Source organism: Sinocyclocheilus rhinocerous, unplaced genomic scaffold (genome assembly GCF_001515625.1).
Source record: "Sinocyclocheilus rhinocerous isolate Xijiao unplaced genomic scaffold, SAMN03320098_v1.1 scaffold83, whole genome shotgun sequence".
NCBI lineage: Eukaryota > Metazoa > Chordata > Actinopteri > Cypriniformes > Cyprinidae > Sinocyclocheilus > Sinocyclocheilus rhinocerous.
The window spans coordinates 212244-227289 of record NW_015644623.1 but is presented as its reverse complement, the minus strand read 5'-3'; the positions used below and the strand labels follow the sequence as shown (position 1 = coordinate 227289).

Here is a 15046-nt window from a genome sequence, read left to right as displayed (position 1 = left end):
AACATGCAGTAGCAGGTTCAACAGCGAAAATTATTTTTTTTACGTGTTATATAAATATATAAACAGACCCTCACAGCATAAAATAAATATTAGCTAATAATATGGTGACCCTAAGTGTTATGTGTTAACTGTTATTCATATAAATTGTGCTGTTAAAAATTGAATGAGCAGTTGCAGTTTTGTAGAATGAGACGTTAGCTCTGACTTTTGATCACAGAAATTAATAAAATTAAAGTATTAAGTACATGTTATACTATTGCCGTGTGGGATCGAACAGAGCTCTATTTTATATTACAGCAGGGACATCTGCTGGTCATTTGAAAATGTACTATGACCGATCAAACTATGTTATTATTATTATTATTATTTTAAAACGACTTGTTCTTTTTCTTTATGGCATATGGTACAGCTTGTTCAAAAACCACCAGAGCAAAATAAATATCCAGATTCATCCAATAAACGTTTAATCACATAGAATAATTTACATGGTACAAACAAAAACTCATAATTTCTGTATGACACAATGAAGTATACACATATACATTTCCATTGTTAGCTCCTATTATAATATATTATGTACAGTTGTTAATGATATTTGTTCTGTGCGCATGAAAGAAAAAGAGAGGATGTATTCAATAAAGAGGTGGATGAGGTTGTCTGATGGTGACTGGTTCTCATATAGTTGTCTGGAGGTTTTCTGTGGGAGGCACAGGTGGGCTTAGCTCAGGACAGGCGACACAGGGGTCACTGAACTTCACCACATATAAGAGTCATCATATCTGAAAGAGATAAATGTAATTAATATGCAATCAACATTGCTAGTTTTTCTGACATCAATAAGGCATATCAGTGTATGTTTCACTGATACTATTTCACCTTCAGTATTTTCATTGATGTTCCAATTTCTGTCAGTGATTTACAGTTTTCAATTAGTAAGCACAGTGCGATTTCTTCCTTTTTGAGACCTAATTAGGGCTGTTAAATGTCAAGGCCTTTCAAATATTCAGTGTGCGTCACGTTCCCTAACCCACTCCCTTCCTGACGGACAGAGAGAAAAGAAGCCAGGGATCCCATCTGTCCCCTGATTCCTCAAAAGGTGTGAAAAATTCATGAGTTGTTCCTCCTTCCTATTAACACACAACCCATCACTCTTCATAAGTGTGTTTCTCAAGAATTTAAAAAACTGCATTTACCCCAAATACCTTTAGAATACCATTTAAATCAGGAAACTTATTTTTGTCCATCTTACTGTTGCACGACAACTCTCTTAGCATTTAACATTAAAATTGCAGCTATACGGTTAAAAGAAAGACTCCCACCTTGATCTCTGTTTGTGCTCTGTGTCATCTCCGAACAGCAACTCAGCCATCATATCCTCCAAAGTGGACCTTTTTCCATACCTGTATGTAAGAAATATGACAATTTATTCCCTCATTACTTCATTCCAGCCGTGTAGCTTAGCTGGGAACATTTTGGTACTGAAATAATGATCTCAAATTGCTCACACAGTGAGCTCATTGTGGTGTGTGAAAGTGTCGGGAAGTGAAAAGAACTAGTCAGCCCACTTTATCTGTCAGACATCAATCATTGATACAAATACAAACTGTCTTTTCACCCAAGCCGTTATGAATCTAATTTAGCAGTTAAATGTTTTTTGACCACTTGACAGCTGAATGTGCTTGAGGCTCGTCACCGAGAAGACTCTGACATTGATCACACAGATGAAAGGTACAAAGCCTCTATATCTTCAGACAAAACATGACTGTCAGTTCTAGAGAACATTTAGTGGAAATGGAGAAAAAGTTTTATTATGGAGCTGAGACAATAATACTTGACTAGTTATTTTCTCTCAGAACGGCATCTTCAAGATGAATAGGCCTATGCTGAAAACAAGCTAAGGGCAACGGTTTGGCACTCGAATAAACAAAGCAATTTCATGCTCAGATTCCTCCTCGATAAATGCCTACGAGCAATATCAATGAGTCCGAGACCAGACCAAACTAATGTTAAAGCTATTTCTGAAACATGAGCTCTACAGAATCTCACCTGCTCCCCATTATGAACGTCAGCAATACTTTGTGAAGAGGCCAGGATTCATTTAATGCAGTCACGACTGTGACGCACACATAGTTTAGCTACCTGAACCATCATGTCTGTTGGTTTCTCTTAGAAATTCATCATATATTTTCAATTAAACCTCTTACAGGCAAGACTTTAGGTTCTTTGATGGACTAGCAAGACATTGGAAAGGGATGAGGCTGAAATCCTCTCTTGGAATAAACTGGAATTAAACTATATTGTGGGGAGATAAATGATTTACTGTAATTTTTTTATTGGAATGTGTCACTCATTTTCTGAGTCCTAAATGTCAAAGGCCTGTTAGAAGACTATAAATATGTAAATCAATGTAGTCCTCTATAAAGCAGGGATGAGAGAAACATCAGTCTATGACGGATGAGTAGCCTATTCAATCTCTGAGGCTTCTCCGAGGTGCATCTGTTTGGGTTTTATCACTCAGATTTGTTATACAAAGAGCCTTTGGCCACTGAAAGTGAACCATAATGCAATTTCACAATCCTACTGCAGAACTTGGTCATTTTTTCCTGACATATTAATGGGAGATGATGCAATGACACCAACGGGAAATCATTTTTTATCATGGTCACCTGGTCGATGTCCGAAGGGTGGGGTGATAAGAACATTTTAAGCAAACATGCATAGTTACAGGTGCCTTTCTCACCGTTGTCTCGTGATGAGGTTGATGTAGTGTCTCAGCGCGGTGTAATATTTAGCGAGTTCCTCCGGAGGAGCGTCATCTCCGGGATTCTCTGGTTTAGGCGGATAGGCGTCCACAAATGTCCCGATACACAGGAGCACGCAGAAGAGGAGAGTAGCGATGACGGTCCAGGGTTTCAGCATGACAGCCATCTGAAAAATAAAACTCGCGTTTTTTCCTTCCATAAACAAGTGAACATGTAGACTTACTGTGGTTATACTTGACAAGAAGCTGCGTTTTATAAGACGTCTGAATAGATCGGGAAAGTACGAGAGCAACAAAAGGTGGAAAAGTGTAGTTGTTGCGTAAAATACAGTTTTGTAATAGTTTTGCGAGTTAGTAGCTGTGCATATTGCAGTCAATACGACGACAAAAAACTTCATTTTAAACAACAATAAAAAATATCTCTTTGAAATTCGGAATGTCAGAGCTATTATTCAAATCAATCGAAAATCAGAAGCAAAAACACATGCATTAAGAAACAAATCACTTTAGTTTGTGTATGTTTAAAAGCATATCATGAAAACTTATTTGTGAAATGGAATAATTGTATAAATGGAATAATTGCACGAATAAAAATAAAATCTACAATTAATTTTTTATGTTAATCTAGACTATCAAACATGTTTTTCCTAGCACCTAATTAAAAGTAGTATGAGTTAATCGTTGAGCGTCAAAGTGATTGCTGTCCATGGTGCTGAATGTGCTAGTACTAATAAAAATGACACTGAAAACATCTTTTGTATCCGACATAAAAAAAAAACTTAGCAGAATTTAACAGGAATGAAAACAATAATGCCTATAATTTCTACTTAATGCCAAATCTAGCATCTTTCAAATGTTAAACGCAAGTTTTGATTTGGCACCTCCACATGCAGAATGATAAGCACAAGACAAACTTACTTTCAGCGCAGCCTAAGAGTTCAGGTACAGTTATTTCTCTGGACTGGAACCTTGAAGTTTCTTGAAGTTTCAATGTTCTTTTTTGCGTCTCCCGAGTCTTTGCGCGGTCTTTCAGAAATAAGAAGTTGTCCACTCACGGATCTGTTCTGTCCTGCCCGCACCTCAAGCGCTTTATATACGGTGCTGCGCCTTGCGTAAACACGAGACGGGCGGTGGAAATGACAGGAGCTCTGCCCCCAGCACCACTTCCATCGTCAATCATAAACACATCCCTAGTTTCATTAGTTTCACGAAGATCATTGCTGTTGTTCAGCTGCAGATCAGTTACCTGAATCCGAGACGTAATTTAAAATTAATATCAATAACATTCTTAAAGCTTATTTATGTACATGATTTTCCTATGGAAGTTGCTTATTATTAATAACCCCATTGTTTATGAACAGATAGCAACAAGTGTCTGTCAAGCAGAATTTCCATCAAGTTCAGTTTCTGATGAAAGGAATTAAGTTCGAGTGGCCTTCAGTTTACATCAAAAACAGTAGATGACGCTCCATGCAATATTACATTGATTGCAGCGGCTAATCAAAACTCAGACACGATTAATCGAGCAATCAAATGTAATTCTTGCATCCCATCTCAGAACTACCTGACCCCTTATCAACTATGATTATCTCCTAGGATGGTCTCTCTCTCTCTCTCTCTCTCTCTCTCTCTGTCTCTCTCTCTCTCAAATTACCTTTGTATAACTGTTAAACCTGTTCCACCTGTTTCATTGTGGGAATTATACAATGACTTTAAGTGAATCACCCATTTAAAAGGAATTTCGGCTTATTTAAAGCAATTTTACGAGTCTGCTAAATTTTCAAATGTAAGTAGCCTAAAAGCAATATCCGAGGCGCAGTCGTCTCATGAAACGCTGTTTGTCATTTGGCATTACATTAGCTAAACATCAAATATTTTGACTTGTAAAACAAAATATTAATGTTTTATGGAAATAGAATAAAGTGACACATATTGACAGTAGTAGACTACTTGCCATGATAGACTAGATAGACTATTATGATAGACCTAAACGGATCGCGATGCAAAGCTCTTGCGCGACACACTGTTGTCATGGTTACCACCTCTGACGAAGGCGACTTCGTTTGCGTCTATTCTCCAAAACTCTACTTAGTCATCCAGTTCAACAAGATACAAGATTCATAGTGGCGGGAAGCCTGGATAAATTAAAACTGACTTTGAAAAATGTAAATGAAATATGATCTTGCAGAACAGCATGCTCATTTTGCACAGGTAGGTCTATCACTTTATTTTCATCCATCTGCGTCTTAAATACCACGCAGATAAAGAAAATGTAAGTAAAATGTATCCGTGTCAATATCGTTTGGAACAGGAAATGAAGAATCTGTAGGCTAATTTTACAGAAGTGACATATTTGAATAAAGTCTAAATGAAATCAGTAAGAGGATATGGGTAAAAAGAAATGAAAGAGTTGCTTTGGCTCCTGGGTCTGTAATAACGCATCTGATTTCTGTGCGTTTTCAGGATCCCTTGAGGCATAAATAATAAAACTTGTTCCCAACAGATCTATTATGTTGCAGGTAGTTAATACTCCCACGGAAAGCTTTGTGATAATTTAATTATGACTTTACTTGATGTTTCACTCATTCTGTCTGCGTGGTTTAGTTACATTACGTGAGAAAAGAATTAAAAAAATGTTAATAAAATCAGACTCAAATGATTTTTAAAATGACTTTGAGATATAGAACAACAGCAATTAATGACTGAAATTATATGGCTGTGGGTATTACTGTGTTGTCTAAAACTGATTATAAACTGCACATATGAAAATTGCAATCGGTAACATAATCTTGGGTATTACACTTTTTAGCCAATTTAATATGATTATTTCTGAGTCTGTTTCTATCTTGTATAAACTAATTGGTGTGATTATAAAACTAATTTTAAGTGCATTAAGTACCAATGAATTATTGCTTTAAACAGAAATAGTTAGACTAGTAAGATAGTAAAGTTTAATAGTTGGTGATGGTGAATATATTTTAGTAGTGCTCCATACAACAGTCACCTAAATCAACAATACAAAAAAACCTGCATGCTACAAATTTTCCATGTGAAATGTGTTTGTGAAACAGCCTGTTCAAAGTCCGATTGTAGTTTTCCTCCTTATCCATTTATTCTATGCAATGAAACTAATATCATCATCTTTATTGTCCAGAAGTATTAAAAAGTTCAACTAATATGTGACTCATTGTCACAACAGGCCGTGATGACTTCTTTCAGTTCTTTCAAGTTGTTGTTGGCTCATGTGCGCTACGTCATGATACTGGATTTAGTCTTGGGGCGGCTGACGTGGGCTGCCCTCACAGGGAGGCCCCCACCCCTATGCACACGAATCGTCCTATCACAGTGCTGGAGACGTCAATGGGGCTTGCTCATGCTAACTGCTCTTCCTCAGCTAGGTGATGCTGTTCATAAGCTCCACATCAATCGTGGTTTGGAGGCTTTTTCAACCCCCTCGAGGTGCGATCTAGTCACTCGAACTGATGCACCAACTCCGAGACCCCCCCAAAAAAATCTCACACTGACTCAAGACGAGTCACCCACACAAAAGCCTGAGTCTACACTGAATAGCAAAAGTTGTCATGAGGACAAATTCTTGTTTAGATACAAATGTGTGTTTGTTTCTGTATAGTCTTTGCTTTTTTGATACAATCAAAGCGGTACAATTCAAGTCTAGTTTATGACATTTCCAGATCATCTTCCCCATTATTTCCTATGTTCACTATGTTTGCTTCTAGAATTAAAATGCAGCAAAAAGTCAAATAAAACAAATAAATGTATGTATTTTATGACTTAAAAATACAATAAATAACTATAAAATTTTCAGAGATGTAATTAACAAGTGTGATCATACGTCCCCGCATTACCTTTAAATATTCAGAATTAGTATCTTAACAGTCTAGCATTTAAAAATGTCACATACATTTTAATGAATGTAAGTGACATTATTACATTTGCAAGTGCAAGTGACAATCGAATTGCTAACCTATTTCTTGCCTTGCAGGAGAAAAAGGTCATCCTTCAACATTTAAACCTTGTAGTTGTTAATCAAAAGATACTGCCAAACCTGCAATATCAAACAATCTGACTGAAACATGCAGGTACAAATTGTATTTAATAGCATTCGCATGTTGCGATGCCAGGATGTCACATATCCCATCTGGCTCTCAATTAGTTTTATAGTACATACTGTATGTAAAAGCTGGATGACATATTCATTATAGTCAGTAAGTGATTAAAAACGATATGAAAGTTTGAATATTTTATTCATCCAAATATTTGATTAACATTTAAGGATGGTTTGATAGGCTGATAGGGCAATTCAATTTACTCACTTCATTATTCAACCATTTGTGTTTCCAGAGTTAGATTTTTCTAAACAGTTTTTATAAGTGACTACGAAAGATGCATGAAAGAAAAATCACAAGCTGCATTAATTAATGCCAATTCATTAAATAAAGATAAGAAAATCTTAGAAATATTCTTGTAATTCAGTGTTTCTCCTGGTTGGGGTTGATGACACACAAGTAGAAAAGTTTTTTTTGGCAGCTCTTCTACAATAAAAACTGTGCTTCATTTGGTAACATCTCAATTAAGTATTTAATTAAGTCATATTAACAACACTGACTCAAACCAAATACATTAGGTTACACATTTACATTTGCATTTCTTACAGTTAAGAGCTCCACATTTTACGGTGAGTGGCTTTGAAAAGAACTGAATAACATTTTGGGAAATTCTTGGAAAAGCCTATTTGGAAAGATACACACACAAGCACGTTATAAATTCCTTTGACATGGTAATATAAGGTTAAAGCTAACCGGCTGAAAGACAGACTTAGATAAACCCACGGCTCATCCGTCTGAAAGAAAAATCACTCTGCACTTGATGTATGATGTATTTTCTATTGTATGACACTGGAAATATTATAACAGCATTAAAGGAGGAGGAAATATAACAGCATTAGTAATATACCTCACTATAGATTAGCATGTTTCGACGATAGCACATGACTCATAGATGGCAGATATGACCATATATTGGTAAATAAATCCTTTCTTCAGCACACTGATTTGCCAAATACAACAAAACTTGGCGCCATGGCATCCCATGTATTACTGCATCATCTTGCTTTAGCATCAAGCTGTGGCTTATACAACTTCCTGGGCATTAACACAGATCATTACAACTTGAAAAAGTGTGATTTCCCTCCCTGACAAAGAGACTCATCAGTTCATGATCCAAAAGCAATCAGCGCTCGGACTGAATAACACATACAAATATCATTGTATGTTAAACTGTCAAAAGTGTTACAGAAAGAGCTACGGTGACTCAGTCTGTGCCTGTTGGAATACTGACTGTTTATTTCACTGTCCGCCTCTCAGGTTTGTGTCACATAATCGACTAGCCTTTTATTAGCACAACAAAACTATGACAAACTGCCTACTTGCCATCTACACAAATCCCAAATGTCCTTTTGATTTACTGAGGAATTGTCGGTAGGATTCAAACACCTAAACTGCAGGTAAGATACGTCACAGACAGGTTCTTATTGGCATTTCCATAAAGAACCTTTAACATCCATGCACTCTTAAAAATAAAGGTTCTTTATAGCATCAATTGTACCATGAAGAACCTTTAACATCCATGAAACCTTTTAATTGCACAAAAGGTTCTTTATAGTGGAAAACGGGTTAGGTCTTTGCACTAGGAAAAATGGCTCTTTTAAGAAATAATTCTACCAAGAACTTTTCACTAACAGGTTCTTTGGGGTACCAAAAATGTTATTTCTATTGCATCACTATGAAAGCATCGCTACGAAATTGTATGAAGAGTAATTATGTTATTTTAATTCTCAACAGAATATTTAACAGTAAAAGATTCAATTGTCCATAAATATTGTTTAACACTGATTCTGATTCACATGAACTGACAAATAAATTCAGCACTTCTTTCTTATTACAAATATATTAAAATGATACGGAATCTTTTGAAATCAAGCAGCTGAACACAGTGGAGCATTTTATGTTACAAAACAATAAAAGATTGATATGCAGCAGTTGAGCCTCTTTGAAGGGGAAAAGGAGAAGAACTTGGAAAAAGCTCCTTTTCTGTGCTGGATCGAGCCGTCACACCTGCGGTTGAGGGAGTAGAACATGTGTAGGGGGTTAGCAGGCTCTGCGTCATAACACATCCTGCAGACGCACACTGTCAGTCACGCAGCCTTCTGTCTTGGCAACTGTGGCTTTCCTGCAAAGATCTCAGGTGAACACTGCAGAAACATCTGGTTTGAAGAAAAGAATAATCAATTCTAATCTAATCTGTCGAAATGGCGGTACAAAAAGAGGTTAAGACAAGAATGCAAATACCGAGGCCTCTGGTGTCTTCAAATAGCCTGTGAACTGTGTCCCTTTTACAGGAAATGGAAGTGTTTGCTTTTCCTGCATTGCTTTCTGTTCTAGTCCTCGTTCAGCTCTTTGACTCATATTAGTCATAATAGGAGCCAGTTTGAATCTGTGAACTCTCTTATTCCCATTCTTTGCGAGAAATCTTCAGATAAAATTTGTCATGTGGCAGGAAGTGGAGGGAGAAGTGGCATCATCATTAGTAAAATATTTAGGATAAATGCTTATGTGTCAATGGGTTTGACGTATGCCAACCTGAGAATCATTTTCTCAGATAATATTTTAGCAATGAAGTCACGTGTGTTTTTTTTATCAGCTGTTTGCATATGAATCACTCTTTTGATGCAATCGGTCAAACAGGTTTTCAAAAAGTCTGATTTTTTTTTTGTAATTCAGACTGAATCGTTCAGACAGTTCACTCATTTCCAGTGGTTTCTCACACCGAAATAGTAACGTGGTACTTCATAAGACAGAAAAAGTTGAAAAGAGTGATAAATGTGGATGGATATTTACTTAAAAAACATCATAGGAAACAAAAGTTACAAATGTGTTCTATCATTTGTCAATGACGAAGCAGCTCTTTATTGCACAAGCAGCTTGTAAATGACTCTGTGCTGCAGGCAAAGGTAACTTACATCCATTTATATCCAAAACAGTAGCCTATTAAAAAAAGTGTATCAAAATATGGGTGCAATGGGGGGGGGGGCCATGTTTCCCGGTACTCATGAAAGTCTAGAAACACCCCTGGGCAAGGACAATGAGTTTTTGTTGTTAAATGCTTGTGCTTTACTGCAAAAGTGTGTTACTATGAGAACAATTATCTTCTGGCAGCAGACCACTGGTGAAATCTAAGCAATGGCAGGATGAGTGAACAGTCACTCCAAGCGCCGATGGCAGAACATGTTATGAAGAGGAAGAAAGACCTCAATAACACTGACTGACCCTATATGAACAGCGATTCGTCATCATTCACCTGCAGCCCAAGTGACTCAAACTATATGATAATATGGAACTGGCTCTGCAGAAACAAAGCAGGAAATGTCCATATGATGTGTTCTGATTTGGGGCACAGTTTTCCTCAGGCTTGCTTTATTGCATTAGGTTGGAAATTGTACCGCAGAGGTATTGTATTGGTATTGCTGCTCTTGTGGTCAATAGAAAAATGCTGGCAACACTGACCAACGAGTCATAGCAATCAACATAAGCAAATGCAGCTCAGTGAACTGAAGGATGTGAGAACACCGATGGCTTCTGAACTCTCTGTTGAGGTGACCACGACTGAGGTAACTCCGGTTCTTATTTCAGCCCTCTGGTGCGGCAGTTTGTAGCATTATATCTCGATTGGAGAAGTTGATCGAAACTGACAGCTCCAACTGAAGCCCTGAAGGCCTCATGCAACCTTAACACCTGCGGCCTGTTCAATAGCACACTCATGAGTTCATAAGCATCCCCCAGCCTCAAAGAACCATCCCTGCAAACGGTGCACTGAACCATGAACTCAAGTTCAGCACTTCACTCACTTGCTACTACGACACTACTGAGATTTTATGTGTGTCAATGAGTTCCAGAATATCTAATTATAGCTTCAGGAGGGGGGGCGGGGAGACTGATAAACACATCAAGTGCACAAATAAAACAAATGCTGTGACACACTGGAGTTATATAGTGACCCATAAAAGTATTTGGACAATTAAGTCACAGATATGAAAGAATGTCTTTGCATTATGAAATAAAATATTGAACCAACTATTAAAAAGAAAGAAAGAAGCCATTTGACAAAAAGTTACTTCCAATTATAAAACAATGCATATTGTATAAAATAAGACACTTTGTGGTCAACATCAGTGGAATCTGTTAATATAATGTGATGAATGAGGATATAGGAATTGTGAAGAGTTCTGCTTCTGATTCTGGTTCTGGTTCCGGTTATTGATTTTCATTCCTTACCGATTCTTCTAGCACTTTTAAGCAACAAATATTTGAAACAGAAATGCAATTTTATTGCCAAAAGATGACATAATAATAAAAAAAAAACATTGTCACTATAAATTAAATCTAATAATTGGCCTTATAATCGGACAGTTCACCCAAAAATAAAAATTCTGTCATCATTTACTCACCCTCAAGTTATCCCAAACCTGTATGAGTTTCTTTTTTCTGTTGAACTAAATTTTGAAGAATATGGGTAACCAAACTGTTGATGGTCCCCATTCACTTCTGTAGTATGGAAAAAAAATACTATGGAAGTCAATGGGGACCATCAACCTTTTTCCCCAAAAATATCTTCTTTTATGTTCAACAGAAGACATAAACTTATACAGGGTATATACTATGGTCAAAGTTTGGTGTCAGTATGATTTTTTAAATGTTTTTTAAAAGAAGTCTCTCTAAGGCTGCAGCTATTTTTTGTGGAATCTGCAATACTTCTTTTCAGGATTCTTTGATGAATAGACAATTCAAAAGAACAGCATTTATTTGAAACTTGAATATTTTGCAACATAATAAATGTTTTACTGTCAAGAGACCTTTTTTGATGGCATATGAAACTAATGATGCTTAAGGAGCTCCCTGTGGACACACTAGTAAGCATATACAAGAAACAACCACTCAAAAGCAAAATCAGCAAAGCATCATCTGTTAGATTGTTGCTAAAGCGGTATTATGGTTAAGGTCACTGCAGAAGCAGGAATTATTGGGAATATAATGACAAAAAAGGGCAGAAAAGCTGAACCCATTTCATTCAGCCAGGTTTGATTAAATAACCTTAATCCAAATGCTTTTATAATGCAATCATCTTTTCTGCATCTTACAATCTTACATCAACAGCAAATCATGACAGAGGAAATCTGACTCATTGTTCATTGTTGTAGAGTGCAGTTGATACATGCAAGGCGAAAAGGTTAACACAGAAGATTGACAGTGATCTTTCCCGCATAGGGGAATAAAATAAATATCTGTTATGTCTTATTTTTCCAATCTGTTATCTCTGATGAGGAGAAGATACGCATATGGAAATGTTTGTGAAGCCATGTGTTCTGAAAATACAAATGTGATAAAAAAAAATATATAAATCAAGATTAACCTTGAATATAAAGCTGGCTGAGAGCACAAATGAAATCGAGGAGTCTTAATTTCATGCATAATTAAGAAACATCTGTTGAGCACAAGTATTCACAAAAGTACATCAAGAAATTAAACAACATTAACTTTTTTTATTTTTAATTCTTTACTTTGTACTTTGGATAATGCCTGGTGGGAAGAGAAAGATTCCTGTGTCACATGAATAGGTAAAAGGCATGTATGCCAACAAAAAATAGGCCGATATCTAATTGTAAAACATTTACGGTTATAATAATGAGAGATAATAATCACAAAATATTATAACTATTTGAAATCAACAAGTCTTTGTGTAGAGTCTATAGAGACTGCACTGAAATCAGCTTCTTGTCACAATAAATTGGCAAAACACAAGAGAAGACTCAAACCATCGCTAGATTTGATGGATGATGAGCTTGCAGGCCTACCACACAGCTGCTGTGTCTGTCCATGGAAGAAAACATATGGCTTGAGTCTACTGCCAAGATATGAAGGCTTGGTCCTATACCCAACATAACAAAAACGGACATAAGAACATTTAGACACTCATTTTTACACAAATGTAAGTGCTCAATTTTGTACTTAAAAAAAAAAAAATCTAATAAGCACAATAAGCAACATGAGTCCCTTTCTGTTTTTGAAATGTCTTCCTAGTGTAACTGCATTCAGAGCATCACAGCATATGTAGAAGGCAGACTCAGTATCCAAGCCTTGACTTGACAGATCAAACTGCAGAACTTGGTTTCACAGTCAAATAGTGTTTATCAAGGACAAAAGACTTACATGAGACTTTTGAGACTTGTTTGTAATGGGCTTTGTTACCATGACAGAGATACAGAATTGAGGCATTTGTCACTGCCAGACCAAACATTAAACTCTCTTGATACTAGACTGTCAATTTTTATTGCCTTGTTTGTTGTTCAGGTGAGAGGGAATTAGACGGTTTCCGTATTAGAGGCCATTCTGAAAGGATTCCTACCTGGTCTGCCAATAAATCACTAACTATTGACCTTGGCCAACATTTCAGACAAGCAGATTATGACTCCTAAAAACAGTAGATGCAGACCGAGGTAAGATGTTGCTCAAGAATTGGTGATGTAATGATGGTTTATGGGTGATTTCCTAAATTAAGGCCACTTTTGATGCCTTGGTTGTGTTTCATCTATGTTAAAACAACAGATCTGGTCTGATATATACCAAGAATATCATGTTGATCAAGTGAAGTTTAATGTATGGTGGTGGTCATTTTTAATAATAACAGAATTTTTCCATTTTTGAAAATTAGTTGTATAGGACTTGTTAACACAACACGTGACTGTTTGCTGACTTCTGGTGTCTTATAGTCTAATTGTCTAATTAGTAACATTGTCTAATTAGTCTAATTAGTAATTAGTCTCAATTGTCTGAATACAAAATTGTCCTCAAATTAAAATCACAGTATTAAAAAAAAACTTTAAAAATTGTCCTAATACATATACAGTGCTCATAATTTTACATGCCCCTTGCAGAATATGCAAAATGTTAATAATTTTAACAAAATAAGAGGGATCATGAAAATTGCAAGTTATTGTTTATTTAATACTGTCCCGAATAAGCTATTTCACATAACAGATGTTTATATATTTTCCACAAGACAAAATAATAACTGAATTTATAAAAATGACCGCGTTCAAAAGTTTACATACTATGTGTCGTTTCCTGGATGATCCACGACTGTCTTTCTGTTTTGTGATAGTTGCTCACGAGTCCTTGTTTGGTCCCGAGCAGTTCAACTGCCTGCCGTACTTCAGAAAAAAATCCTCCAGCTCCTGCACATTCTTTGGTTTTCCAACATTTTCTGCATATTTGAACCCTTTCCAACAGTGACTGCATGATTTTGAGATCCATCTTTTCACATGGAGGACAATTGGTGGACTCATACATTACAAAAGGTGAAAACATTTACTGATGCTCAAGAAGGCAACACAATGCATTAAGAGCTGGAGGGTGTAAACTATTTGAATTGGATGATCAGGGTAAATTATAGTTGTAAATTGTACTAAATTGTAAATTGTGACACACTAGAGCAAAAGTGTTTATTGTACATATAAACACTAAATAAACTGAAATTGTGATTTTTCTTATAGGTCTTTGTATGGTTGAAGTATCCTCACAAGTCTGAAATATACAGTACAGTGAATGCTTTAACAATCAAACATTGCATTATATTCAGTTTCACGGTAATAATATTAGAATTATATTTTATTTAAATTGTTTTGCTTCTTATTCTTTCTATTAGTAATGTTTATTAGGGTGTTTTGTGTTATATTATGTTATTTAGTTAATGTTCGTTGAATTGATTTGTGTTGCTCTGATGGTGTTTTGTGTTTGTGTGTATGACCCTGTGCACTGTCTATACATGAGTAGTGGCCATATTTTATGGATAGCCCACTTACGATGAACTCTGTTTCATTATGTGGCTTTCTGTACTACCACCTGTATTATTATGGTGGTTATCAGTACATTTTATGATAAAAAGCAGATTTACATACTAACTTTATTGCAAATTTAACAGAATTTTAACAGAATATTTTTACAGTGTATGTTCTCATATTGCGTTCAATAATGGACTCCAACATACCAAAGCCAGTTGAGTATGAGAGTATATATTTATCTCTTCTTATTCAATACATGTCATGACGGGGTTAATGTAATAATGAAAATGGCCTTTGGCATCTTTAGAGAATGATTGCACATAGTTTACTCAAGCTGTTAAACTGTGTTAGAAGGCTTCTGTAAAGACAAT

At 36.0% G+C, this 15046-nt stretch overlaps 1 protein-coding gene across 1 annotated transcript; it reads right to left on the bottom strand.

The window, feature by feature from the left end:
* Window positions 1-455: 455 nt before the first annotated feature.
* LOC107758485 (peptide YY-A-like) lies at window positions 456-3821 on the bottom strand. The gene is made up of 4 exons (XM_016576217.1): window positions 3680-3821; window positions 2741-2928; window positions 1320-1400; window positions 456-779 (listed from the first exon to the last, which is right to left on the bottom strand). Exons 2-4 carry the CDS (start codon window positions 2926-2928, stop codon window positions 755-757), a joined length of 294 nt encoding a protein of 97 aa, XP_016431703.1. The 5' UTR covers window positions 3680-3821; the 3' UTR covers window positions 456-754.
* Window positions 3822-15046: the final 11225 nt, after the last annotated feature.

Bases quoted from the DNA above. Each gene is read 5' to 3' on its own strand.
- LOC107758485 (XM_016576217.1), bottom strand. From the start codon at position 2,928: ATGGCTGTCATGCTGAAACCCTGGACCGTCATCGCTACTCTCCTCTTC. The intron at 1,401-2,740 runs GTGAGAAAGGCA...TCTTACATACAG, and splicing joins AACCTCATCACGAGACAACG to GTATGGAAAAAGGTCCACTT. The intron at 780-1,319 runs GTGGGAGTCTTT...TATCTCTTTCAG, and splicing joins GAGCACAAACAGAGATCAAG to ATATGATGACTCTTATATGT.